A 27,263-nucleotide genomic window follows, 5' to 3' on the forward strand; every position below is an offset into this window, starting at 1 on the left:
AAAGTCTAGTGTCAGTCTTATTTTTTTGGTTATGCTAGTCGTTATTTTTACAAAAGATGTGAAAAGAAACTGCAAGCAGCATTTTGTCCCAGCGTGAACAATAATATTGACATATTGTAACGTTGTAGACAAAGTTATCCCTGTATTGATTAGATTTAAATTTGTGTATCGTTTTAATATAAAGATAAGGCTTAGGAGATGAGGTATGATTGCCAATGAGACAACTATCCACCAAAGTTCAAATAAAGTGGATGTCCATATTAACTTAGCTATTCATACCAAAGTTTATCTATTTTGCATAAATATTTATATATATATATAATAGATAACATCAGTTATTTGTTGTTTATTTATACAGCAACTTACAATGCCTTGGATGTTGTATACAATAAAGTGTTAATGACCTCCGTAGAAGAAGATGAAAGTAAACAAACAAAAACACCAGAAAAACATGAATCTGATGCCAAACCTGTTGATAGTCAAAATAAAGAAGATAATCGTTCTCAGAAGTCAGAAGTTACCAAGTCAACAGCTTTCCCTGTGAACCTCTCAAGTGAACCCTCTACACAGCCACCAGCAGCCCAATCTTTGTCACCACAGATGTCCTCTGGTGAGTCTAAAAAACAGCAAATGAAGAAGAAAATGACAACCAAAATGACCAAAAAGGAAATAAGAAAGAGAATGGAGAAAGTCCTCAAAAGTGGGAAATATAAAATGAAAGTGGGCAGACTCATCTTCTGGGACTTTGGTGGACAGTATGTCTATTACACGACACACCAGACATTTATGACTTTCAGAGCTTTGTTTCTAGTAGTTTTTGATGGAAGTAAAAGATTGAATGAAGAAGTCCCTGATGTACTGTGTTTTCCAGGGCAGCACATGACACCAACCCCAGCAGGTAATTTATGTTAATTAAAATTGTAACATCTATATTACTGAACTTTGTCATGTTTGTCCATACAAATGAAAATATCATATTACTTGAAGGCAGACTACAATATTTTAAATGTTTTCACTTTTTACGGAGATTACGAATCCACATGTACTTCACATCTTTGTTCATTTACATGAGACATATCAATGTAATAAGAAAAAGGATTGGTGCCAATATCCGGACATGCTAACCATCCACACAGGAGAACACTAGTCCACACCCTGTTTTTGGTGGTAATCGTGTTGATCAATCTATAATTATCTGTGAAGTGCTTGTTGACTGCTTGTTTGTCTTGTTGTTCTTTTTTATTTTGGAACATGGTGTTTGTATTCTATTATTGAACTTCTAGTTTTTGATTGCCTCTGTTTTTTCAAAACTGATCAAATGTTACAAATAAAACCATTTACGTTATTAGGTAATATGTATTAAAATATGATTGAGATGCATTACAACTCATATCACATATTATACTTTGAATTTATTCTACTTTCAGTCTTCTTACTGCACTGGGTAAACTCAATCCTAACCTATTGTAAAGTGGTGTATGCTGGCATCCCTAAGATCTTGTTTGTTGCAACCCATAAGGACAAGGTACCAGTGGTAAGTGTAAAATATCTAGATAGGTCTTTTAAACAGGCATCCCTAAGATCTTGTTTGTTGCATCCCATAAGGACAAGGTACCAGTGGTAAGTGAAAATAAAATAAATAAATTGGACTTTTATACAGGCATTCCTAAGATCTTGTTTGTTACCACACATAAGTACAAGGTACCAGTGGTAAGTAAAAAAGATATAAACAGGTGTTTTATACAGGGCATTCCTTAGGAGATCTAGATATTTATCAATAGTATAAAGTAATTTGCATATGTCAAAAGGGGTGGTAGACTTCTTTACATCTGTCCATGTTTCCATTTGTTCCATGAAATTTTGATTTGGTATTAATCTTCATGTTAGTTGTTAGTAGTCTCCTTTGAATTTTTATGCATTTTTTATGTTGGGGGGGGGGGGGGGGGGAGGTTTGTATATCCACCTAAACTTATACTCTATGGGTTTTTCTTACAGTTGTATGCCATACTTTAATACATCTCCTTATTTTAATATAAAGCAATTCTTTTGAACAGATAACTCACATTAAGGTGTAATACCACCAAATCATAGTACGTCACATCCGGTTGCATACGAAAATAGGTTTAAAAAAATATTCCCTTGAATTTGACAGTTGTAGGTAATTGATCCTACATTTCATTGCAGTAAAACATTTCTGGGTCATAAACATATATCGTGGGTATTTCAAAGCACCATTATTTTTTTTTGGGGTTTCTATAAAATATTTTGGAAACTTGAGGTTACATGGTTACTAAAGCTTGTACACAGGTTAAAAAAAGGGGGAAATTTGATTGGTTAACTTCCAGTGATGGTTATTTTCTTATATGCAATGAAATGTTATGTGAAATTTTTTCTATAGTACTGGACAGGATAAAACTTTACTCATGCCAAGTATTTCTTTATTTGAAACAAAGATAAATTCTGCACAATTTTTTGAAAAGTGCAAATTTAACAAAGACTAATAGGGGAAAATCAATGGTGGTATTACACCTAATATGGGAAGCTGTACATGCACTTTTGACCTTGTGAGTACTCTCATGTGTTAAAATTTCTTGCTATTTAAGTGAAATATTACAAATAATGAAATATTCTGAGTGGATTGAGTCTCCAAAACACATTTTATAAGAAAATTTCCTTGAAATAGGACTTTACCATGAATATTAGTTGACAGAACAAGCCTTACTTAGAGTTTGGGTGAGCTTTTTCTCCTGATTTATTATATTCTGCTATACTAGAAATTTTTTCCTAAGAAATACTTAAATAAATATATAGTTTTAAGTAAATGAAATTATTTTTAAAGCAGTAACAACACCAAAAGAGAAGCTTTTTATGTCCCTCTCTGGGACGGGGCGTAAATTTTAAGTTTTACTTAAAGACTTATTGAAACCTCCTTGGAGACAGCAAACTTTTATACGGATAGTTCATTCAGCTTGAATACTTCAATTAATCATTTATTATAACATTTCTATCATAAATGAGTGAAAGTTACCCCAAAATTTTTATTTATTGGCCTAAAAAGTAGAAATTTTGAGGAAATGAGAGGTATAAATGGACCAAAAGAGACCTTATAAGGAAGACAAAGAGGCCATTAGTACTATTTATCATCCTAAAGTCATCTTTTATATCATATTCAACTGTTTGTAGGCAGATGAGATAAATATTTGATCATTTATTGGTCCACACTATATTCTATCATGATGTGGCTGGGTTTGGATTTTTAGAAGAAATTTTGCTCGAATCGCTGTAGATGTTCAAGCAGTGATATTGTTTGCCTCAAATTACAGCCGAAATTTGGCTTTTTCCCCTAGAGAAAATTCCCAATTACTAAAAAAAATGGCTCAAAATTCCTCCCAAAAAGTTTTACATTTTCCCCAAACAGTAATGGCATTGGTAGTAATGTTTGTAAATATCGTATTCATGTTATTATTTTGATATTATGAAAGCACTTTTGAGATCCAGTTTTCTGATCAGAATCATCCTGGTGTTTGTAACACATGTGGTTTTCAATGCATTAAGTACCATCATTGCTTCTGTTTCTTTCCCCTCTACGAAAAGTACCTTTCAGGTTGAAAATGTCTGACAACCAAAATATACATGAAAACAACAGTGCAAAAAAGACAGCAAAGGTCAGCAAAAAATCGGAGATGTGTTTAGAATAAAATATACAAATTTCCCAATTTCCATAAAAAATATGCATTTTTCCCAATAAAAAATGGTAGAGGTAGTTTTGAAAAAAGACAACAATATCACTGTGTTGTATAACATTATACTAGATTTTTCTCAAATTATTGAACTGATTATGACAGACCTTGACAGGAATGCTTGAAATAACCAGTATTACAAAGGAATAAAGTCACATTCAGTTTATTGAACAAAAAAGTCTTCTTTAGGTGTAATACCACCAAATCATAGTACGTCACATCCGGTTGCATCAAAAATAGGTCTAAAAAAATATTCCCTTGAATTTGACAGTTGTAGGTAATTGATCCTACATTTCATTGCAGTAAAACATTTCTGGGTCATAAACATATATATCTTGGGTATTTCAAAGCACCATTATTTTTTTATTTGAGGTTTCTATAAAATATTTTGGAAACTTGAGGTTACATGGTTACTAAAGCTTGTACACAGGTTAAAAAAGGGGGAAAATTTTATTGGTTAACTTCCAGTGATGGTTATTTTCTTATATGCAATGAAATGTTATGTGAAATTTTTTCTATAGTACTGGACAGGATAAAACTTTACTCATGCCAAGTATTTCTTTATTTGAAACAAAGATAAATTCTGCACAATTTTTTGAAAAGTGCAAATTTAACAAAGACTAATAGGGGAAAATCAATGGTGGTATTACACCTTAACCTTACCATTATTTCACTCAATGACATTATGTATCTTATGAATTTATTGCTTTTGAAAAAATTTAAAAAAAAAAAATGTATCCCTATATTTTGAGTAGACAAAATCTCACAATCAGAGACTATCACCACAAAAAATGTATGATAAATATATACAATATTTGTCCCGACACGTTGCGGGGGACATGAAAATAGCGGCGTCTGTTAGTCTTGTTAGTGCTCTGACCTGTACAAGTCTTGCCACAATTTTGTTGTGCCTGCGAAATTTAGCGACACATAGCGATCCTGGATTCTGTTGGTGGCGGCGGCAACATTTAGGTTCAGTCTGTGGTAAAATGTTTTTTTTTTTTAGAAAAAAAATTGCAGGTTATACACTGCATGTCCACACTTTGGACTCTATAGACAACGAATATCGAAGGACGATAACTATGTCCTCAGACCTAACATAAATCAAAAATCAAGTTTTATATTGTTTCATATTTTTTTTATTTTGGGCTTTTATAGCCAACTATTAAGTAGGGGGTTTTCCCATTTTTAAAAAGTTTGGCTGCTTATAAAGTCTCCCAAACAAAGTTTGGAGACTTATTGTTTTTGCTCAGTTCTTATTATTTTTATTAAGTCTCCCAAACGAAGTTTGGGAAGACTTATTGGTTTTGCTCAGTTCTTATTATTATTATTATTCTTCTTCTTCTTCTTCTTCTGCCGCTTTTAAATTTGAACTTGTCCGCACCCGTTCTCCAAAACCGCTTGTCAGATTAACTTAGGGTTTCACAATATGCTAGACTAACATGTCTAGTGGTGCAATCAGGGTTTTGTTTGTGCAATCAGGGTTTATAAAGGGGTACTTTGAGGGGGAAAAAGAAAGGAGGGTTTTTCTATAGAACCCTATGGGATTTTATTTTTTAAAATTTTCAAATGATTATAAATTAAAAAACCGTTTGTGATAGACACAATCTTTTTAATTGAAAATGTTCTAAATGATAAAGCACATTAATTGAAATACAGGGTTAGTCCCAAGGGGTCACCCCCACCCCCTGCCATTTAAGAAAGTTCTAATATCTTTTAAATGGTTGAGATCCCCACCCCTAAACCATATATATTCTGGTTTGTCATGCTAAGATGGTTTGAATGATATACAGTGTTAGTCCCCAGGGGTCATCCCGACCCCCTGCCATTTGAGAAAGTTCTAATATCTTGTGAATGGTCGAGATTCCCACCCCTAAACCATATATATTCTGGTTTGTCATGCTAAGATGGTTTGAATGATATACAGGGATAGTCCCCAGGGGTCATCCCGACCCCCTGCCATTTGAGAAAGTTCTAATATCTTGTGAATGGTCGAGATCCCCACCCCTAAACCATATATATTCTGGTTTGTCATGCTTAGATGGTTTGAATGATATACAGGGTTAGACCCCAGGGGTCATCCCGACCCCCTGCCATTTGAGAAAGTTCTAATATCTTGTAAGTGGTCGAGATTCCCATCCTAAACCATATATATTCTGGTTTGTCATGCTATGATGGTTTGAATGATATACAGGGTTAGTCCAGAGGAGTCATCCCGACCCCCTGCCATTTGAGAAAGTTATAATATCTTGTAAATGGTTGAGATCCCCACCCCTAAACCATATATATTCTGGTTTGTCATGATAAAGCACATGAAATGAAATACAGGGTTAGTCCCCAGGGGTCACCCCCACCCCCTGCCATTTAAGAAAGTTCTAATATCTTGTAAGTGGTCAAGATCCCCACCCCTAAACCATATATATTCTGGTTTGTCATGCGAAGATGGTTTGAATGATATACAGGGTTAGTCCCTAGGGGTCACCACACCCCTACTATTTAAGAAAGTTCTAATATCTTGTAAGTGGTCAAGATCCCCGCCCCTAAACCATATATATTCTGGTTTGTCATGCCAAGATGGTTTGAATGATATACAGGGTTAGTCCCCAGGGGTCATCCCGACCCCCTGCCATTTGAGAAAGTTCTAATATCTTGTAAATGGTCAAGATCCCCACACCTAAACCATATATATTCCTGTTCCTCATGTCTGGAACATTTGAATGACGTATACGGTCAGTCCCCAGGGGTTCCCCCTACCCCCCAATGTTCTAATATCTTGTAAATGGTCGAGATTCCCACCCCTTAACCATATATATTCCTGTTCGTCGTGTCTTGAACATTTGAATGATGTATAGGGTCAGTCCCCAGGGGTTCCCCCCACCCCCAATGTTCTAGTATCTTGTAAATGGTCGAGATCCCCACCCCTAAACCATATATATTCTGGTTTGTCATGCCAAGATGATTTAAATGATATACAGGGTTAGTCCCCAGGCATCACTAATGCATATACTTTACTGGACCAAACCATATTTTCACTGGACTTTGTCCAATGTCAGGCGACACTGGGAATTTCGAATTATGGGAGCTTCGTTTGGGAGACTTCGTAACAGCATCCTGTTACAATCATTTCTTGTTATTATTAGGTCTTTCCACTTTTCGGTGGAAAGACCTATTGTATTTGTTCTGATTATTATTTTTTTTTATTTACCACCTAATTTTTGTTCTTGCAAGGTATTGTTGTTTCGCATGATGTTGCTTAGATATTTGGTATATAATATCCAACAGTATATACGCTTTTAAAACTGACACCGTTGTAACCGAAGACTTTCCGTTGTAAGAGTGATCTCCCCAAACACTGTTTTTTCTTGTGGCCACTACTCCTTCGCAACCGTAAAAGATTTCGACAAATTTATTTTACCAAATTGCTTGCTATATCTTCAGGATGTTCAGTTTAGTTTTCACCGAAGCGTTACAGAGACTCCATATGAGAGTTTTTTTCCCCTTATGCGTTTGATATAAGTGATATGCATATGAACTCATAAACCGTAAGCCGTATAAACCTAGAGTTGTTTTATTTGAGGTCCTTGGGTCCCAACTTGGAAAATGAGGTCAAGGTCAAAGGTCAAGGTCATGTTCTAAATTTTGACATTCACTTCAAGCTGCTTTTACTCAGAAAAAAGTTAGGGGTAAAATTTTAAAAATTGTGATCAAAATGTTAGTCGCGACATGATTTAACTGGAGATATTTTTGTCGTAATGTTACGTGTCATTTTTTGGGGGGTTCCATGCCACTGAAATGGAAAAATGAACAAATTAACTAATTATAGCTTCAAACTTTACAGCTATCATGATGCGTACATGCAATTTATCTTTGTTAATCATCCAAGGCCCACAACCACCCCTCTTGACCCCCCCCCCCCCCCCTTTTTTTTTGAATCCCATTTCTATTTTATTATAAAAATGCTAATCCTTCTTTTTTATGAATAAACTTCTTTCTGAAATACAAATCCATTCCTGCAAAATCTGCTCCAATTCATGTATTTCTGAAAATTAATCGATAAACGTTTTGTTAAAGTATTATAACACCAACATTAATTTTGTGTGCATGCAATGAATGAGTCGACCAGTGGTCAGCGCTCGGACAATAGTTTACCTGTAAAATAAATCGAGAAAACATATTTTCCGTTAGCAGTATGAATCACGTGCAGTCCGCTTGACGTTCCAATCTGGATTGAGAAATTAAAATCAATGGCGTAGAAATCCCTCAAAAGTTCGTAAATAGTAGTAAAATCCTAGAATCAAATTTCTAGCCATGCATTAAAAAACAAATCTGTGTTCCCGTAAATATATGTAGGAAAAAAGCATGCGTGATCCACATCAATGACCTGTAAATGAAAGAAAATTTAAATTTGTTAGCTGACAATCTTTATACACAGGTCTGGTCTTGACGACAATCCCTCTGCAACTGAATTTTAAAAACAGTCTTTCTGTGTATATCGATCAGCTTGGTGATGTCACAATCACACCAACCATCCGGTGCAGCGCGTGCTACCTAAAATAAAATAGGGGTTTTCCCCTTTTCGAAAAGAATTAAAATGTGCACGTACAGGGTTAAATACAAAAGATCCATGCAGGTTAGGTTCGATGTCCTTTAATTATAAAATTGAAAACAATGCAAACACAATAAGTAAATAAGACACAAGTACTTGGAAGCCTTATAAAAAAAGAGAACATTTATAAAGGAAAATGCAAGGATACTTTTTGTAAGTGTGTTTAAATCCTTGCATATTCCTACAAATGTCATAAAAAGGAATTGAGAGCCTAGTTCCCGTGTTTAAACACTTGGGACCTAGGCTTAAGGAATACGCAAAAAAGGAATTGAGAGCCTAGGTCCCAAGTGTTTAAACAAGGGAACTAGGCTCTCAATTCCTTTTTTGCGTATTCCTTAAGCCTAGGTCCCAAGTGTTTAAACACGGGAACTAGGCTCTCAATTCCTTTTTTGCGTATTCCTTAAGCCTAGGTCCCAAGTGTTTAAACACGGGAACTAGGCTCTCAATTCCTTTTTTGCGTATTCCTTAAGCCTAGGTCCCAAGTGTTTAAACACGGGAACTAGGCTCTCAATTCCTTTTTTGCGTATTCCTTAAGCCTAGGTCCCAAGTGTTTAAACACGGGAACTAGGCTCTCAATTCCTTTTTTGCGTATTCCTTTAGCCTAGGTCCCAAGTGTTTAAACAAGAGAACTAGGCTCTCAATTCCTTTTTCGCGTATTCCTTAAGCCTAGGTCCCAAGTGTTTAAACACGGGAACTAGGCTCTCAATTCCTTTTTTGCGTATTCCTTTAGCCTAGGTCCCAAGTGTTTAAACAAGGGAACTAGGCTCTCAATTCCTTTTTCGCGTATTCCTTAAGCCTAGGTCCCAAGTGTTTAAACACGGGAACTAGGCTCTCAATTCCTTTTTTGCGTATTCCTTAAGCCTAGGTCCCAAGTGTTTAAACAAGGGAACTAGGCTCTCAATTCCTTTTTCGCTTATTCCTTAAGCCTAGGTCCCAAGTGTTTAAGCACGGGAACTAGGCTCTCAATTCCTTTTTCGCGTATTCCTTAAGCCTTGGTCCCAAGTGTTTAAACACGGACACTAGGCTCTCAATTCCTTTTTCGCGTGTCCCTAGAGGCTAGGTCTCAAGTGTTTAAACACGGGCACTAGGCTCTCAATGTCTTTTTCACGTGTTCCTAGAGATTAGGTCTCAAGTGTTTAAACACAGGCACTAGGCTATCAATTCCTTTTCCACGTGTTCCTAGAGGCTAGGTCTCAAGTGTTTAAACACGGGAACTACACTATCAATTCCTTTTCCACGTGTTTCATGAGGCAATCAATCAATTAACCAACCAACCAATCAATCAATCATGTTTCAGAGGGGAAAGACTGTTAATAATTGTTTTTAAAACAATTGATTTATATTTTTTTTTTTTTTTTTCTTCCGCCTAAATTTTGTTCTTGTGGGGTATTGTCATTTCACAAGATGTCGCTTACATTTTACGCATATGATATCAAACAGTTTGTACGCTTTTCAAACTGACACCATTGAACCAAAGACTTTACCTTGTAAGAGTTATCTCCCCAAACACTGTTTTTCCACTACTCCTTCGCAACTGTAAAAGATTACGACAAATTTATTTTACCAAATTGCTTGTTACGTCTTCAGGATTAGGGTGACCATTTGGACCAAAGCTATCCGGAGACTCCATATGAGAGTTATTCCCCCTTATGCATTTGATATAAGTGATATGCATTTCTAACTGGTAAACCATTAGTGATATAGGCCTAGGATCTTTTGATTTGAGGTCCTTGGTCCAAAAAAAAGAAAATTAGGTCAAGGTCATATTCTAAATTTTGATTTTGGCTTATATTAACTTATTTTCTTTAACCGTACAAGATATTGACTGCATATTCTTATCAAATTGTCATTTGCGACATGTCGTAACTTAAAAATTTTGGTTGAAAGGGTGCGTAGACAATAAATGGGAGTTTTTGCACCTCTTATATTTAAACTTATGTGTAAAGTGATATAACTCATAAACCATACATATTAAAGACCTAGGGTCTTTTGATTGAAGGCCCTTGGTTTATGACCTTGAAATTGAGGTCAAGGTCATAGGTTAATTGGACGTTCTAGATTTTGACCTTTGCTTCAAATTCATATTTATACACGATAAAGCCATAGGACTCTGTGCTTAAGGTTACAAACCAAACGACTTAGAAAAAGCAAACTGGAAGTGACCTTTTGTAAACTGGAAGTATCTATTTTTTGGACTTACTTCATACAAAAGTGTGTAGAAACAATATATTTTTGGAATCAGCATACAATAGGCTATCATTTGACATAGGAAATGACTTTCTCAACTGATTTTGAATATTTTGTATCAAAATAATTCTTTAGAAGTGGAAAGACCTTCAATTGTTCTCTGAACAATTGGTTTTTAATTTTTTTTTTTTTTCTTCCGCCAAATTTTGTTCTTGCGATAAATATTTGTTTCGCAATATGTCGCTTTGATATTTCTTACATTGTATCCTACAGTGTATATATATACGCTTATAAATTTCACCCTGCTAAGCCGAACAATTATCTTTGTAAGAGTTATCTCCCTATTCACTGTTTATCAAGTGTGTGCATCTCCTTCGTAACAAAAAAAGATATCAACAAAATTCTTTTTCTAAATTGTTCGTTACATCCTCAGGAATTTTTGGCTAATTTGGATCGAAGCGATTCGATGAAATTTTATAGGAGTTATCTACCTTTACCAAAAAAATTTGTCGGTATGTTTTTTTAACTCATAAACCTTTAACCGTATAACCCTGGAATCTTTTTATTTGAGGCCCGTAGGTCCTAACTTAGAAAATGAGATCAAGGTCAAAGGTCAAGGTCAAGTTCTCAATTTTGACTTTTCCTTGTTTTTTTGCATTTTCTCCAACACTTTTAAAGATATATATGAAAGAACAAGTGCAAAATGTTTGCTTTATTGTAATGAAGATATGTTACATTTGGTTTGAAACAATCTAATGGCATCTTATAGGAGTGAGTGCCCCTGAAATGTCTAATTATAAGGTTTATTGATTATTACTTCAACTTGGTTCATTATAAAGCCATATGACCTTTAACAAAAGGTTTGGTGACAAATGACCTTGAAAAATTCAACCGGAAGTGACCTTGAAAAAACCAGAAGTAGCCTTTTTTGCACTTTTTTCATGGAAAAGTACTCAGAATCCATATATTTTGTAATATAAATACATAAACTTATCACTAAAGACCAGAAGTGACTTTCGATAAACCGGAAGTGGCCAATTATCTCCTGTTTTACATGCAAAAGTATATAGAAACTATATATTTTTGGAATCAGTGTAAAAGAAGCTATCAAATGAGACCGGAAGTGATGTTTACTTCACCGGAAAAGATCGCCACCCCTAAACCATATATATTCTTGTATGGGACAATAAAACACATCAATGAAATATAGGGGAAGTCCATGGGGGTCACCCCCATCCCTCATGTTTGAAAACTTGTAAATGGTCGAGATCCCCATCCCTAAACCATATATATTCTTGCATGGGACTACAAAACAAATCAAACGAAATGTAGGTGAAGTCCCAGGGGTCTCCCCACACCCTCCTGTTTGAAAACTTGTAAACGGTCGATATCCCTACCCCTAAACCATATATATTCTTGTATGGGACAATAAAACAAATCAAATGAAATATGGGATCATGGGAATTGCGAATTATGGGAACTTTGTTTGGTAGACTTCGTAACAGCATCCTGTTACAGTTACTTCTTGTTATTACTTACATCCACGTCATATGAACTTTGGTGGATGTGTGTCTTATTGGCAATCATACCTCATCATTAAGAAGAAGATGTTCTGACTATACAAGGTATCAACAGTCTTTTATAAGCACTTACAATAGCTGTTTGAATCATAATTAGGTCTTTCCACTTTTCTGTGGAAAGACCTATTGTTTTTGTTCTGATTATTATTTTTTTTTTTTTTTTTTTTTCCGCCAAATTTTGTTCTTGCGATAGATATTTGTTTCGCAATATGCCGCTTAGATATTTCTTACATTGTATCGTACCAGTGATATTGTTTGCCTCAAATAACATCCGAAATTCGGGTTTTTCCCCTAGAGAAAATTCCCAATTACTAAAAAAAATGGCTTAAAATTCCTCCAAATAAGTTTTACATTTTTCCCAAAAGTGATGGCAATGATAGTAATGAATGTAAATTTCGTATTGATGTTATTGTTTTGATATTATGAAAGCACTTTTGAGATCCAGGTTTCTGATCAGAATCATCACGGTATTTGTAACACATGTGGTTTTCAATACATTAAGTACCCATCATCATTGTTTCCCCTCCCCAAAAAGTACCTTTCAGGTTGAAAATGTCTGACAGTCTGAATATACGTGATAAAACTGTGCAAAAAAGACAGTCAAGTTTAGCAGAAATTGGAGATGGGTTTAAATAAAAAATAAACCAATTTCCCAATTTCAATAAAAATTATGCATTTTTCCCCAAAAAAAACGGTAGAGGTAGTTTTGAAAAAAGACAACAATATCACTGCGTACAGTGTATGCGCTTTTAAATTTCACCCTGCTCAGCCGAACAATTTTCTTTGTAAGAGTTATCTCCCTATTCACTGTTTATCAAGTGTGTGCATCTCCTTTGTAACAAAAAAAGTTATCGACAAAATTCTTTTTCTAAATTGTTCGTTACATCCTAAGGAATTTTTGGCTAATTTGGATTGAAGCGATTCGGTGAAATTTTATAGGAGTTATCTACCTTTACCAAATAAATTTGTTGGTATGTATTTTTAACTCATAAACCGTTAACCGTATAACCCTAGAATATTTTTATTTGAGACCCCTAGGTCCTAACTTAGAAAATGAAGTCAAGGTCAAGGTCAAGTTCTCAATTTTGATATTTCCTTGTTTTTGCATTTTCTCCAACACTTTTAAATATATCTATAAAAGAACAAGTGAAAAATGTTTGCTTAATTGTAATGAAGATATGTTAAATTTGGTCTGAAACAATCTAATGGCATCAAATAGGAGTTAGTGCCCCTGAAATGTCCAATTATAAGGTTAATTGATTATTACTTCAACATGGTTCATTATAAAGCCATATGACCTTTTACAAAAGGTTGGGTGACATATGACCTTGAAAAATGACAACCGGAAGTGACCTTGAGAAAACCGGAAGTAGCCATTTTTGCACTTTTTTCATGGAAAAGTACTAGAAATCCATATATTTTTTGAATGGGCATACATTAACCTATCATTTGAGACCGGAAGTGACATTTTACAAACCGGAAGTAGCATATTATCTCCCTTATTACAGGCATAAGTATATACAAACTATATATTTTTGGAATCAGTGTGAATGAAGCTATCATATGAGACCGGAAGTGACATTTTCTTAACCGGAAGTAGCCAATTATCTCCCTTTTTACAGGCAAAAGTATATATAAACCATATATTTTTGGAATCAGTGTAAATAAAGCTGTCATATGAGACCAGAATTACATTTTCTAAACCGGATGTTGGCAATTATCTCCCTTATTTCAGGCAAAAGTATATAGAAACCATATATTTATTGAATCAGTATGAAGAAACCTATGATTGGACGCCAATAGTAACTTTGAGTAAACCAGAAGTAGCTTCTTATCAATTATTTAGAAAATTGATGTGGAAAGACCTTCAATTGTTCTGTGAACAATTGGTTTTTAATTGTATTATTTGTTGTTTCGTTTTCATTTAAATAGAAATTAGAAATAAAAAAAGAATGATGTCCACCAGTTTTTTAACAACAACCTGTCACGTTTCAAAAACTGAATACTAAAAAGTATATTGTAGTCATACATATATATATACATTAAATGTACTTCACACACGTGATTGTTCATGTTATTCCAATTTTACCTACAGATACTCTATGTTTTAACTTAAATATAATTTACAATATATATAATAAAAGTTTAATGTTATAGCTTTGCTTACCAAATACAACAATGACTGTGTTAATTAAACAAAGTGGTAACACAGGTAACATAGGTCATGATTAAAATAAGAAGACTAAAAATAAAGTTTAAGAAGGGAAAAAATCGTCTTATATAAAAAAAATAAGAGCTTTAGCAGCTCAGTATTTATGTCTGTAGTCATTGTAAGCTGTACTCAGAATGAACTAACTGAATTTGGATGAGAATTATGTTGTGCCATTCCATGCAATGATTATTTCTTCATTTTAACATTTAGTTTGTTTTTTTTGCAGGAGGATGTGGAAACTAGACGTGCACTATTGTACAGTGAAGTAGAGGACTTGTTTAAGGACCATGAGGGACGAAATCATCTTGTTCTTGACAAACAAATATTTGTAAATGCAACTGATAAAACTGACCAAGAAATTGAAGCCCTGAAAAAAGCCATCACAGAGCTTACTTTCGACCATCCCTGTTGGGGGGAGAAGATGCCAAATGCCTGGGTTCCCCTTGAACTAGAGATGGCTGAGTTGGTTGCTGCAGGAAAGCAAATCCTGTCATTGGAAGAATGTGAAGAATTAAATGCAATCAGCAAGGTGTCAGTTCTGGATTTAGAACAACTTCATGATTTCCTTCATTTCCAGCACTCGCTGGGGAAAATTGTCTTCTTTGATACCCAGCAGCTCAGAGATTATGTCATAATCAACCCACTACTCATGGTGGAGGTTATGAGGTCCTTTGTGACAGGTATTTATGTCAATACTTATTATAAAGGTTATGAGGTCCTTTGTGACAGGTATTTATGTCAATACTTATTATGAAGGTTATGAGATCCTTTGTGACAGGTAAATATGTCAATACTTATTATGGAGGTTATGAGATCCTTTGTGACAGGTATTTATATCAATACTTATTATGGAGGTTATGAGATCCTTTGTGACAGGTATTTATGTCAATACTTATTATGGAGGTTATGAAATCCTTTGTGACAGGTATTTATGTCAATACTTATTATGGAGGTTATGAGATACTTTGTGACATGTACTTAATAATGGAAAAATTATGTAACAACCCTATTTCGCAAGATGTCATTAATTTTTACCATTGTTGTCATTTGTGACATCATAAATGTAAAAAGAGAGAAGTCCAATAAAAATTATACTTTGCATAATGCCAGCATATGTGAAATCTTTTAAATGATATATTAAATCATGAAATAGTTTTTGTTGAGATAAAACATTTCAATTTAGGCAAATAGTCCTTAAATTGTCATGTTTGCAAGTCCTTTTCTATTTCTATATTGAAATGACTTAAATGATATTCCAATAGGTCAAATGAAATTTGAAATTTCCAAAAATTGGATATTTTGATCGCTTTTTTCTCAGAATTACAATTTTTAGCCATTAGCCACATAATCCTGAATGCAATGTTTTTTTGGTCGTAGAATTGCAGCTTAGCATGGTTTGACATAACGGCTGTCTTATTTGAGGGTCAAGTAAAAAACAGGTTATTTGGTAGTTTGTTCTATTGCTGTCAAATTTAAAGATTAATTTTATAGATATCAATCTGAATTTAGTCCAAACTGATAATTTTAGCCTTTTGTACCTATTAATTTAATCCTTTTAGTTCACAGCAATACACCAAACTACCAAACAACCTGGCATCCTGTAAGATCAATATATAATTGAGATAGCTGTAGATTTTGATGAAAATTCAAGTTGATTTGCACAGTTATAGAAATGTTTATAGGTGACTATCTGAATTTAGTACGAACTGAAAATTCCAGCTTTTTTTACCTACAAATTAAATCATAGAATTTGACAGAAATACACCAAACTACCAAACAACCTGGCATTCTGTAAGATCAATATATAATTGAGATAGCTGTATAGTTTTATGAAAATTATACTTAAATCCTTAAATTTGACGGCAATACACCAAACTACCAAATATCCTGGAATTTTGTACGGTCAATATATAATTGACATAAGTGGGCTGATTCAGACCAGTCTAGACTAAATTTAAAGGTCAAGACTGGTCGAGACCATATTCAGACTTTACCAAAATTATCAAATATTTAATAAGACTTATTAAGTCAAGTCGAGACCGAAGTCGAGTACAGTTAAGTACAGTTAAGTACTGTCGAGATTATGTCGAGTCTTGTCAAATAAAATCTGTCAAACCCTGCTTAGTATTGTATTTCAATCCAAATGACTCACGAACAAACTATTTCGTTATTTGACAATTTTTCATCAAAGCTATCAACAATTTAAATAAAAAGATTTAAACTGTAAAGAAAGATATTTCCAAAGTTGAACATTATATATACAATTATCATACCTGTCAACTGACCTCTATTTTGCGGGTCACACCCGTTAATTCCCCTCCGACCTTGGATTTTTGAATACCCGACGTGTGATGAACTAACCCCGGAATTCAGAAAATAACCTGTTTTCATCCATATTTCTGACCATTATTGTATCCGGTATTCACCTTTCTCTTTCTCAGGTAAAGTAATCAATGAGTGATGGATTTCTCTTAGATGAAATTTAAAGGTCCCAGTAAACAAACTACACAGAGAAAAAAAGCTATTGCATTTATTCAATGGGAAAATAAAACTGACAAAAGTTTAATTGGATTGACCAATAGGAGATGAATTTGTGGAAATTTAACATTTGGTTTGCAATAATTAATGATAAATATTTATATAATGAACAAATACAATAGTGAATAATTGTAGGAAATTATTGGTATATGTTAGAGTATATAATTTTTATTATAAAAAAAATCTAAATACAAAAATTCAACTGAAAACAGTTTGTACGTGTTATAAATGACCTGACATTTTCTACCTCAATGCAGGTCATGACCTGCTTTTTCAGTTTTAGTGGTTGCCAAGCATTTCTATCCTGTTTTGAGCCAAGTACAAAAAAATGATACTTCAAGACAGATTTGGTTATCACTGATAAACTATAACTCTTACAACTGCTTCAAATGAAATATTTTGGTTAAAAACCATCATTTTTTCATTTGAAGTGGACGACTTACAAATTCTGTGAACCTGTATTCTGTATTGCCGTCATAAATAAAACTCAAGGGAAACACATTATCAACGTCATAGACAAGGCGATATATGGTCAACGACTGTATATCACAAATGAATATACAATCAATGCAATTTGACTGTCTAAATAGCACATTTGCAGTATATAAATCAGTTATTTAATAGTTCATGTGCTTGAATTACTATTGTGGATGATACAGGTATTATTATGTATTATTTGTAAGTCCAGTAGAATTATGTATCACTTGAAACAATCAGTAATGAAAATGGAAAAAATAATTCATGTTAATATCCCCAGAAAGTATTTTACCTCTGTCTATTATTTTTTTCAGACAAATTATTTTGGCCAAAGAAAAGAAGAATGCAGGAAATTTTCAGAAGAATGTCAGATAGTGGAATAATATGCAGAGGAGACCTGTACAATATTTGGGAACAAAAGAACTTTCGGGCAATTCTACCATACAAAGAGTTTATATTCAACATCCTCATTCATTTAGACATTCTGGCAGAGCAACGTAGATATGATACAGCTACAGGAAGTAGGTTACCAGTAGAGAACTTCTTTGTTCCCTGTATGGTCACAGAAAGAAATGCTACCAGCTTCATGGAGAACGAGTGTACACCAGTGAGAGCTATATGTTTGTCATTTGTTTTTAAAGGCACTGTTATACCACCAGCTTTGCCCAATCGTCTGATCAGTGCATGTCTGAGCATGTGGACTTTGAAGCAGTATGAAGGGAGAAAACTCCTCTTTTCAGGATTTATTGTAGTATCCTTTGACAAGGCACATGATATTGTAGTATGTGTTGAAGGCAACAAGATTATTCTTTATATAGTCCATAAAACCTCCGCTGGACTTATAGTACCAGATATAGCGACTGCAGTTAAAGAATGCTTGGTTACAACAATGGAGAGAATTTCTGATTTCTATCAGTCCACCATACATGTAAACCGCAGCCAAAAATTACCTTTCCATATTGAATATTCATGTTCTGAGTTGAAATGCTTCATCAGTGAAGAAGAAGCTTTGCAGACCAATGAATGGGTTTGTGACGAGCATAACCATACACATAGAGCAGGAAACTCAGCTGTTTGGAACCAAGAAAAGGTATATATATTATTACAGTAAATAAGCAAATTATGTAGATAATAAATTCTAAGGAAAAGTAACAATAAGTTAAAAACTATATCAGGATATAGTCCAATTTTAAACTCCTTTTTATACGACCGCAAAAAATTTTACGGTCGTTTATTGGTATCACGTCGTCCTCGTCCTTATCCAGAGACATTTGGTTTCCAGACAATAACTTTAGTATAAGTTTATAGAAATCTATAAAATTTAAACACAAGGTTTATAACCACATAAGGAAGGTTGGGATTGATGTTGGGGATTATGGTCGTAACAGTTTAGGAATTAGGGGCCAAAAAAGGGCCCAAATAAGCATTTTTCTAGTTTCCAGACAATAACTGGTGGAAGGGTGTATGAATCTCTCTGAAATTATACCACACATTTCCATACCACAAAGGGATGGTTAGGATTGACTTGGAGGGGTTATGGCTCAAACCGTTTAGGAATTTGGGGCAGAAAAGGGGGAAAAACCAGGGTTTCCTAGTTAATGGACAATTTAAAAGCAGTGTAAGGGAGGTAATCTAAACACATTTAAAGTACAATGTTGTGTATGTTTGGATTTACCTCCCTTACACTTCTTTTAAATTATCTATAAAGAAATGTTGTATTGTCTTGAGGTGATGAGCTGTCAATTTATTTTTAGAAGTTATTATTAAAGGAATATTAATTTTAGCCATGATTATATGTCATTTTCTTTTTTAAGACTTTTATGATGTATTTAAATTGGTAATTATGGTTGCAAACTCCATTGGAAATTTGAATTGAGATTATGACCATATCTTGAGGGAAAGAATTTTTTTTTTTTTGGAAAAAGGGGTGGGGGTGAAATTTTTTTTTTTTGGAGGGGGGGGGGCAATCTTTTCTCATTTCAGATTTCAGAAATTAAAAAAAAAAAAAAAATTTTGAGGGGGGGGGGGGGGGTCAATATGCAACAGCATAGTGTATTGCACAAAAGCAAAAAAAAAGGGGGGTAATTTTTTTTTTGGAAGGGGGTGTCAATTCGCAACAGCATCGTGTATTGCACAAAAGCAAAAAATTGAATATAAATTCAAATCATATTCCCAATTCTAAGTTCTTTGACTACAGTTATTCTGTGTCAGAAACCTATTATGTGTCAAATATTCAATTACAATCCAAATTCAGACCTGTATCAAGCGCAAATATTGGGTCCAGTTTTTCCCCAACTGTTCAGGGTTGGACCTCTGCGGTCGTATTCAGCTGCGCTCAGCGAAGCATTTTATTTTAGGAAGTTTACACAATAATGAATCGAATTAAAGAGTTATTAGATTAAAGGCATTTTTATCATGTGCAAGCAATGTTGAACTGAAATACAATTTTTCCTCCTTTAAATGTTCCAAGATCAGGCAAAAGTGTATTTTTGCTTGATTTCATATTGTAAATTGATTTATTTCAATTGAGTATTCCTCGAAAGGCAATATTTATCAATGAATCCCTTCACTCAAAAAAATGCTGCTAATAGTTATAAAACAGAGTGTATTTCTGGACGCAGTGATACAGTGAAGTCATTTTAGCTCACCTGGCCCAAAGGGCCAAGTGAGCTATTCTCATCACTTGGCGTCTGTCGTCTTCCATCGTCATCGTTAACTTCTTCTAGAGAACCACTGATTGGAATGGAACCAAAGATGGCATGAATGTTCCTTATGAGGTGCTGACCAAGTGTTGTTACTTTGAAGCCGATCCATAATCCAAGATTGCCGCCAGCGGGGGACTTAGTTTAACATAGGATCCTATTGGAAATATATACAAATGTCTTCTTTTAAAGAACCACGAAATGGAATGAAACTAAACATGGCATGAATGTTTCTTATGAGGTGCTGACCAAGTGTTGTTACTTTGAAGCCGATCCATCATCCAAGATGGCCGCCAGCGGGGAACTTAGTTTAACATAGGACCCTACGGTAAATACATACAAATGTCTTCATTTAGAGAACCACTGATTGGAATGCAACCAAACATTGCATGAATGTTCTTTATGAGGTGCCGACCAAGTGTTGTTACTTTGAATCCAATCCATCATCCAAGATGGCTGCCAGTGAGGAACTTAGTTTAACATAGGACCCTAAGGGAAATACATACAAATGTCTTCTTTTAGAGAACCACAAAATGGAATGAAACCAAACATGGCATGAATGTTCCTTGTGAGGTTCTGACCTAGTGTTGTTACTTTGAAGCCGATCCATCATCCAAGATGGCCGCCAGCAGGGGACTTAGTTTAACATAGGACCCTAAGGGAAATACATACAAATGTCTTCTTTTAGAGAACCACTGAATGGAATGGAACCAAACATGGCATGAATGTTCCTTATGAGGTGCTGACCAAGTGTTGTGGCTTTGAAGCCGATCCATTATCCAAGATGGCTGCCAGCGGGGGACTTCGTTTAACATAGCACCCTATTGACAATACATTCAAATGTCTTCTTTTAGAGAACCACTGAATGGAATGGAACCAAACATGGCATGAATGTTCCTTATGAGGTGCTGACCAAGTGTTGTTACTTTGAAGCTGCTCAATCATCCAAGATGGCCGCCAGCTGGGGACTTAGTTTAACATAGGACCCTAAGGGAAATACATACAAATGTCTTCTTTTAGAGAACCACTGAATGGAATGAAACCAAACATAGCATTAATGTTCTTTATGAGGTGCTGATGAAGTGTTGCTACTTTTTTTGCCGATTTACTGTTCAAAATGACAACCAGGATTTTTTATTAAATTACGGGGCAATTATTAAACCAAATTTGGCCTCAATCATTATTTGGGTATCTGTTATGATTTTTTTCTGTTTTACATGATTTCCAAAACCAAAGTAGAGTCAGGTGAGCGACACAGGCTATTGAGAGCCTCTAGTTCTGTATTATAGATGAAATCAGTCTTTAGAGTTTCAACCCTTGATTTTCAGCCAAATATTGACTGTATTCCCAATGCCAAACTTTTTTCCAAATATTTACCCAATTTTCCTGTTGATAATCTTTCCATAGCCTCAAAAATACAACCTACCACATCATCTGTAAAGGGTGATGAGCTCACTGATTTGGCACTGCAGCACTAAAGCAAATTAATATTTACATCAATTATTCAAGTAGGAAAGATGATGTAATAGATGCAGCATTGGATTCAAAAATATTGTTTAATCCTTCCTTATAATCTGTACAGTGACATCTACTATTATCACACCGCAGGTAAATTATCACCTTGTGATTGGTTTAACACCGTCACATGGTGACACCCTATGGATCCGTAGGGGGTTAGTAAATTTCATAGGGGGGTTCATGATGTCATGTCTACTTTTAATGGTGACGTCATTTATTAATGTTGTTGTGTTTCATTGTTTATTTTTCTACAAAACGCAGCAGAAAAAGTCCCCTGTGCGAAAAATTTGTTATACTTTGCACAATGCCTTTGGCCTCAACCCCTATGGATTTTACTAACCCTCTATGGATCTGTAGGGGGTCAGTAGCGAACCATATAACTTATATTGGTAGGTCTTACCAGGGACATATAAGATCTTGCTCAGGTATGTGAGAGTCTAGTAATAGAGAGAAAAAAATATTCTGGTTACATCTGTTTTTATTTAGACAATTTGGCCAACTGGCTTATGGTCATGATGGTGGAAAACCATTAAAATTACTAGTACAAACTATCAAAGACAACATTCTGATTGATTTTTTACTGTTTTAAACGAATCAGCTTCATGACCCCAACTCCAACTTCCCAAAAAACAAATTGTGGGGATGCATGAATTACTATACACATTAACAATGTATATATGTGTGTATAATTTACTGCAGTTCAACAGTGAGTCTTCATCTGTAGTAACAGAGATTACAGCATTTGATCTTTTAGAATCTACACCAATGTCTGGAAAATTGCTTTCCAAGAATGTTCATTTTAACACCTTTTAATATTAATCCCTTCATCAGCAGCTATTATGACTAAATACTTTACTATAATATGATCTTTATAAAAATAATGATAAATTTTAATGGAACCTTGAGAATAACCAATCTGCTTATTATTGGTCTCTTTAGCATGTTAACTTTCAAAATTCAATGGTTAGGGCCTTAACTTAATAGGGAAAGCAATATCTGCATATAGGGTCTACATGAACTTGTATAAAGTAAAAAAATATATTAGAACGTTTGGATTTGGTGTTTTAGGCTGAGTGCTAATGTTTTCTTTAAGCTAAGAGTCACTAAAATATTTAAGTGTTGAATGAATTATACACTAGTTAACTTTTAACGCTATAGTACTTTGTAATCTATACAGTGTAATAAATATATGATTTTCACACACTTGCCATGTTCATACTCACATTTGTTTTAATTTACAGTTTGTAGTGTCAAATGCGCAACATTTCCAGTTGTTTTTCTTTGGTTATTTGTTCTTATTCTTAACACTCGATCAGGAAGTGTTTCAGAACCATTTCCTAAACGCCTTTAAACAAAGAAAAATAACCCATGATATATTTTGTGGCAACAAAGACTGGCTCTAATGTCCATTTTGATTTTATCTTCATGCTCAAGCTTTACATTATAGACCCCGGGATTGTTGGTCCTTGGCTCCTTTGATCAGGCTTAGAACTTAGCTTAAACACTATAGGACTTCTGACTCCATTAATAGAAAGTAAGTTCAGAGGTAGCGGGATCCGATTCCAAAGAAGTTGGTGCAGCTGATATAACGTTATGACCCCAAATCGTTGCAATTTTTAACAACAACATTTAACTTGAAACATTTTGTTTGTGAATTTCCGTGGCGAAAAAAGGTATACTTATTATACATAAATATGGATTGCAATACTTATTTATGGTGATATATGACATTAATTTGTGGAATGCAACATATTAAAATGACATAAACATGATAAGCATGTAAATCCTAAGGAATTTACCATGCTACTTAGTCTGAGACAATAAAGAAATACTGGAAATTTCTAAATTATTATAAATTATGAATGAAACCTGATTTTGACACCACTTTTGTTTTAATGATCAAGTGTCAGTAAATCATTGTATTTCATATTTTATAGAGGAAAAAGTGTATTCACATTTCTGTTATTTTATTACCGAAGATAATTGGTAAGAAATTATTTCTTGATTTGTGACAAACGATCTATATCCTGTACTTGTTCAAAAAGGGTGAACACTTGCACACACGCGTTTTGCTTAGCAAGTATACTGCCAATGCCTTTTTCAGGGCTTTCACACTTTGATTATTAACATGCATTAATCACACAATGACTAAGTTTTTATATCGCCTGTGATGAAAGTTGTAGATAGCAAGACATAGGGATTGCTTTGTAATGATGACGACGGCTCTGGCATCAACAATTGTTAAGTTTTCTGCTTAAGTTAGTTTGATAGGAACTACTTCTGATAGATCATTGATATAAAATATAAAGTTGCATTACTATCAGTACATATCAGTTTGAGGACTATTTTGAGGCCCTGTCTCCTAGGTCATGGTCGAGTGACAGAATGAATAAACCATGTTGCTGTCCATCAGACATGTATCATCAAAAAGGGTGAAAACTTGCACACACGCGTTTTGCTTAGCAAGTATACTGTCAATGCCTTTTTCAGGGCTTTCACACTTTGATTATTAACATGCATTAATCACACAATGACTAAGTTTTTATATCGCTTGCGATGAAAGTTGTGGATAGCAAGACATAGGGATTGCTTTGTAATGATGACGACGGCTCTGGCATCAACAATTGTTAAGTTTTCTGCTTAAGTTAGTTTGATAGGAACTACTTCTGATAGATCATTGATATTAAATATAAAGTTGCATTACTATCAGTATATATCAGTTTGAGGACTATTTTGAGGCCCTGTCTCCTAGGTCATGGTCGAGTGACAGAATGAATAAACCATGTTGCTGTCCATCAGACATGTATCAGATTGTCTTTTTCGGAATTTTATGTTGATAGTCGAGACATATTTCTGTGTCAACAGTTTATTGTTCATGTTGTTAGCTCACCGGGGCCCGAAAGGCCCCATGTGAGCTTATGCCATCACTTGGCGTCCGTCGTCTGTCATCGTCGTCTGTCTTCGTAAACTATTTCAAAAATCTTCTCCTCTGAAACTACTGGGCCAAATACCTTCAAACTTTATCTAAATGTTCCTTAGGGTATCTAGTTTATAAATTGTATCCGAAGTTTTGATCCATCAACAAACATGGCCACCATGGCTAAAAATAGAACATAGGGGTCAAATGCAGTTTTTGGCCTATATCTCAAAAACTAAAGCTTTTAGAGCAAATCTGACAGGGGTAAAATTGTTCAATTGGTCAAGATCTATCAGCTCTGAAATTTTCAGACGAATCGAACAACCCATTGTTGGGTTGCTGCCACTGAATTGGTAGTTTTAACAAAATTTTGCAGTTTTTTGTTATTAGTTTGAATATTATTATAGATATATATAAACTGTAAGCAGCAATAATGTTCAGCAAAGTAAGATCTACAAAAAAGTTAATATGACCATAATTGTCAATTGACACCTTAAGGAGTTATTGCCCTTTAAAGACAATTTTACACAATTTGTTCAAGTTTGCTAACATTTAAAAATCTTCTCCTCTGAAACTACTGGGCCAATTACCTTCAAACTTTAACTAAATCTTCCTTAGGGTATCTTGTTTATAAATTGTATCTGAAGTTTGTATCCATCGACAAACATGGCCGCCATGGCTAAAAATAGAACATAAGGGTCAAATGCAGTTTTTGGCTTATATCTCAAAAACTAAATATTTTATAGCAAATGTGACATGGGGGTAAAATTGTTGAATTGGTCAAGATCTATCGGCCCTGAAATTTTCAGACGAATCGAACAACCTATTGTTGGGTTGCTGCCACTGAATTGGTAGTTTTAACAAAATTTTGCAGTTTTTTGTTATTATTTTGAATATTATAGATATATATAAACTGTAAGCAGCAATAATGTTCAGCAAAGTAAGATCTACAAAAAATTTAATATGACCATAATTGTCAATTGACACCTTAAGGAGTTATTGCCCTTTAAAGACAATTTTACACAATTTGTTCATCAAGTTTGCTAACATTTAAAAATCTTCTCCTCTAAAACTACTGGGCCAATTACCTTCAAACTTTAAATAAATGTTCCTTAGGGTATCTTGTTTATAAATTGTATCCGAAGTTTGTATCCATCGACAAACATGGCCGCCATGGCTAAAAATAGAACATAAGGGTCAAATGCAGTTTTTGGCTTATATCTCAAAAACTAAATCTTTTAGAGCAAATGTGACATTGGGGTAAAATTGTTTTATTTTTTTGAATATTATTATAGATATATATATATAAACAGTAAGCAGCAATAATGTTCAGCAAAGTAAGATCTACAAAAAAGTTAATATGACCAAAATTGTCAATTGACCCCTTAAGGAGTTATTGCCCTTTAAAGACAAGTTTACACAATTTGTTCATTAAGTTTGCCAACATTTAAAAATCTTTTCCTCTGAAATACAGGTGAGCGATTCAGGCTCTTGAGAGCCTCTTGTTACTGTTACACAAACAGAAACTAAACATGAAATGAGTATTATGTGTTGTAGCGTAAATGTGGTGATTGAGGACAATTTTGGATGTTCTATTTTATGTATTTCGGCCCTGTTTTTGCTAAATCTTAAGTTGTCCTGTATAGTGATCTATGTTTTGCTGTTTTGCTTAACTTTGCTTTAGCTTATGATTTTAATTTCACCTTGTATCTTGAGAACTTATACATGTAACTTTATCATTTTTGTCAATAATAATTTGGATATATTTTATTTCTACAGAAGAAAGAACAGTGTGAGCAGAATTGTCAAGGTAAGATATCTTGCTGTATAGACATTATAATTCATCGAAAAGAAGTATAACAAAAATACCAAACTCCAAGGCAATTTCAAAAAGTGGAAGTCCATAAAAACTGACAAAACAAATGCTATCAATCAACGAAACAAGTTAGTTATGGTGATAATGATTTGTTGAAAGAAACATACAATTAATACAATCTATATGTTATCCTATATTCACAGTGACTTCATATAGTTAATACAATCTATATGTTATCCTATATTCACAGTGACTTCATACAGTTAACACAATCTATATGTTATCCTATATTCACAGTGACTTCATATAGTTAATACAATCTATATGTTATCCTATATTCACAGTGACTTCATATAGTTAATACAATCTATATGTTATCCTATATTCACAGTGATTTCATATAGTTAATACAATCTATATGTTGTCCTATATTCACAGTGACTTCATACAGTTAATACAATCTATATGTTATCCTATATTCACAGTGACTTATTATTACCATATGGTATGTCAAAACATTTTTATCAAAACATCACAAATGATTTTCAGCACACTCAATTCTTCAATTTTGAAAACGTTTCAGCTATTGTAAAGAATTATATATAAATATAGATAAACAGACAGAGATCTACAAAACACCATAACAGGTTTGATAATTAACTTCATAAAGCATTTTATATGTTAGGCTGATTTGTACTTCCTCGTCATTTGTTATATGGAGCAGACTGAACATAGTAAACGGGTCCTTTATATATTTTGCAAGTTTGGCAATAGTTTGGGTATGTTCAATAAGGATGTTGGAATCGTGGGAAGGTAGTTTCTGGATTTAACTTGTTATTCAGATGAAATATTATCACAATGTTTATTTGCAGGGTTAAATGAGGATGTGTTTTTGTTAGGTAGATGATATTTTTATGACAATGTTTATTTGCAGGTTGCTTTTTGTTTGGCAGATGAAATGTTTATTACA

At 34.1% G+C, this 27,263-nt stretch overlaps 1 protein-coding gene across 1 annotated transcript in view; it reads left to right on the plus strand.

Annotated features, from left to right (window-relative positions):
- LOC127732090 (death-associated protein kinase 1-like) overlaps positions 1-27,263 on the plus strand; it is an 82,221-nt gene that overhangs the window by 31,301 nt on the left and 23,657 nt on the right. The window contains exons 6-10 of the mRNA XM_052241144.1: positions 359-898; positions 1,428-1,534; positions 14,552-15,005; positions 17,655-18,430; positions 26,257-26,287. Of these exons, the coding sequence (XP_052097104.1) occupies positions 359-898; positions 1,428-1,534; positions 14,552-15,005; positions 17,655-18,430; positions 26,257-26,287 (1,908 nt within the window). The remainder of the gene's footprint in view (positions 1-358; positions 899-1,427; positions 1,535-14,551; positions 15,006-17,654; positions 18,431-26,256; positions 26,288-27,263) is intronic.

This window comes from Mytilus californianus, unplaced genomic scaffold, assembly GCF_021869535.1.
Source record: "Mytilus californianus isolate M0D057914Y unplaced genomic scaffold, xbMytCali1.0.p SCAF_22, whole genome shotgun sequence".
Lineage (NCBI taxonomy): Eukaryota > Metazoa > Mollusca > Bivalvia > Mytilida > Mytilidae > Mytilus > Mytilus californianus.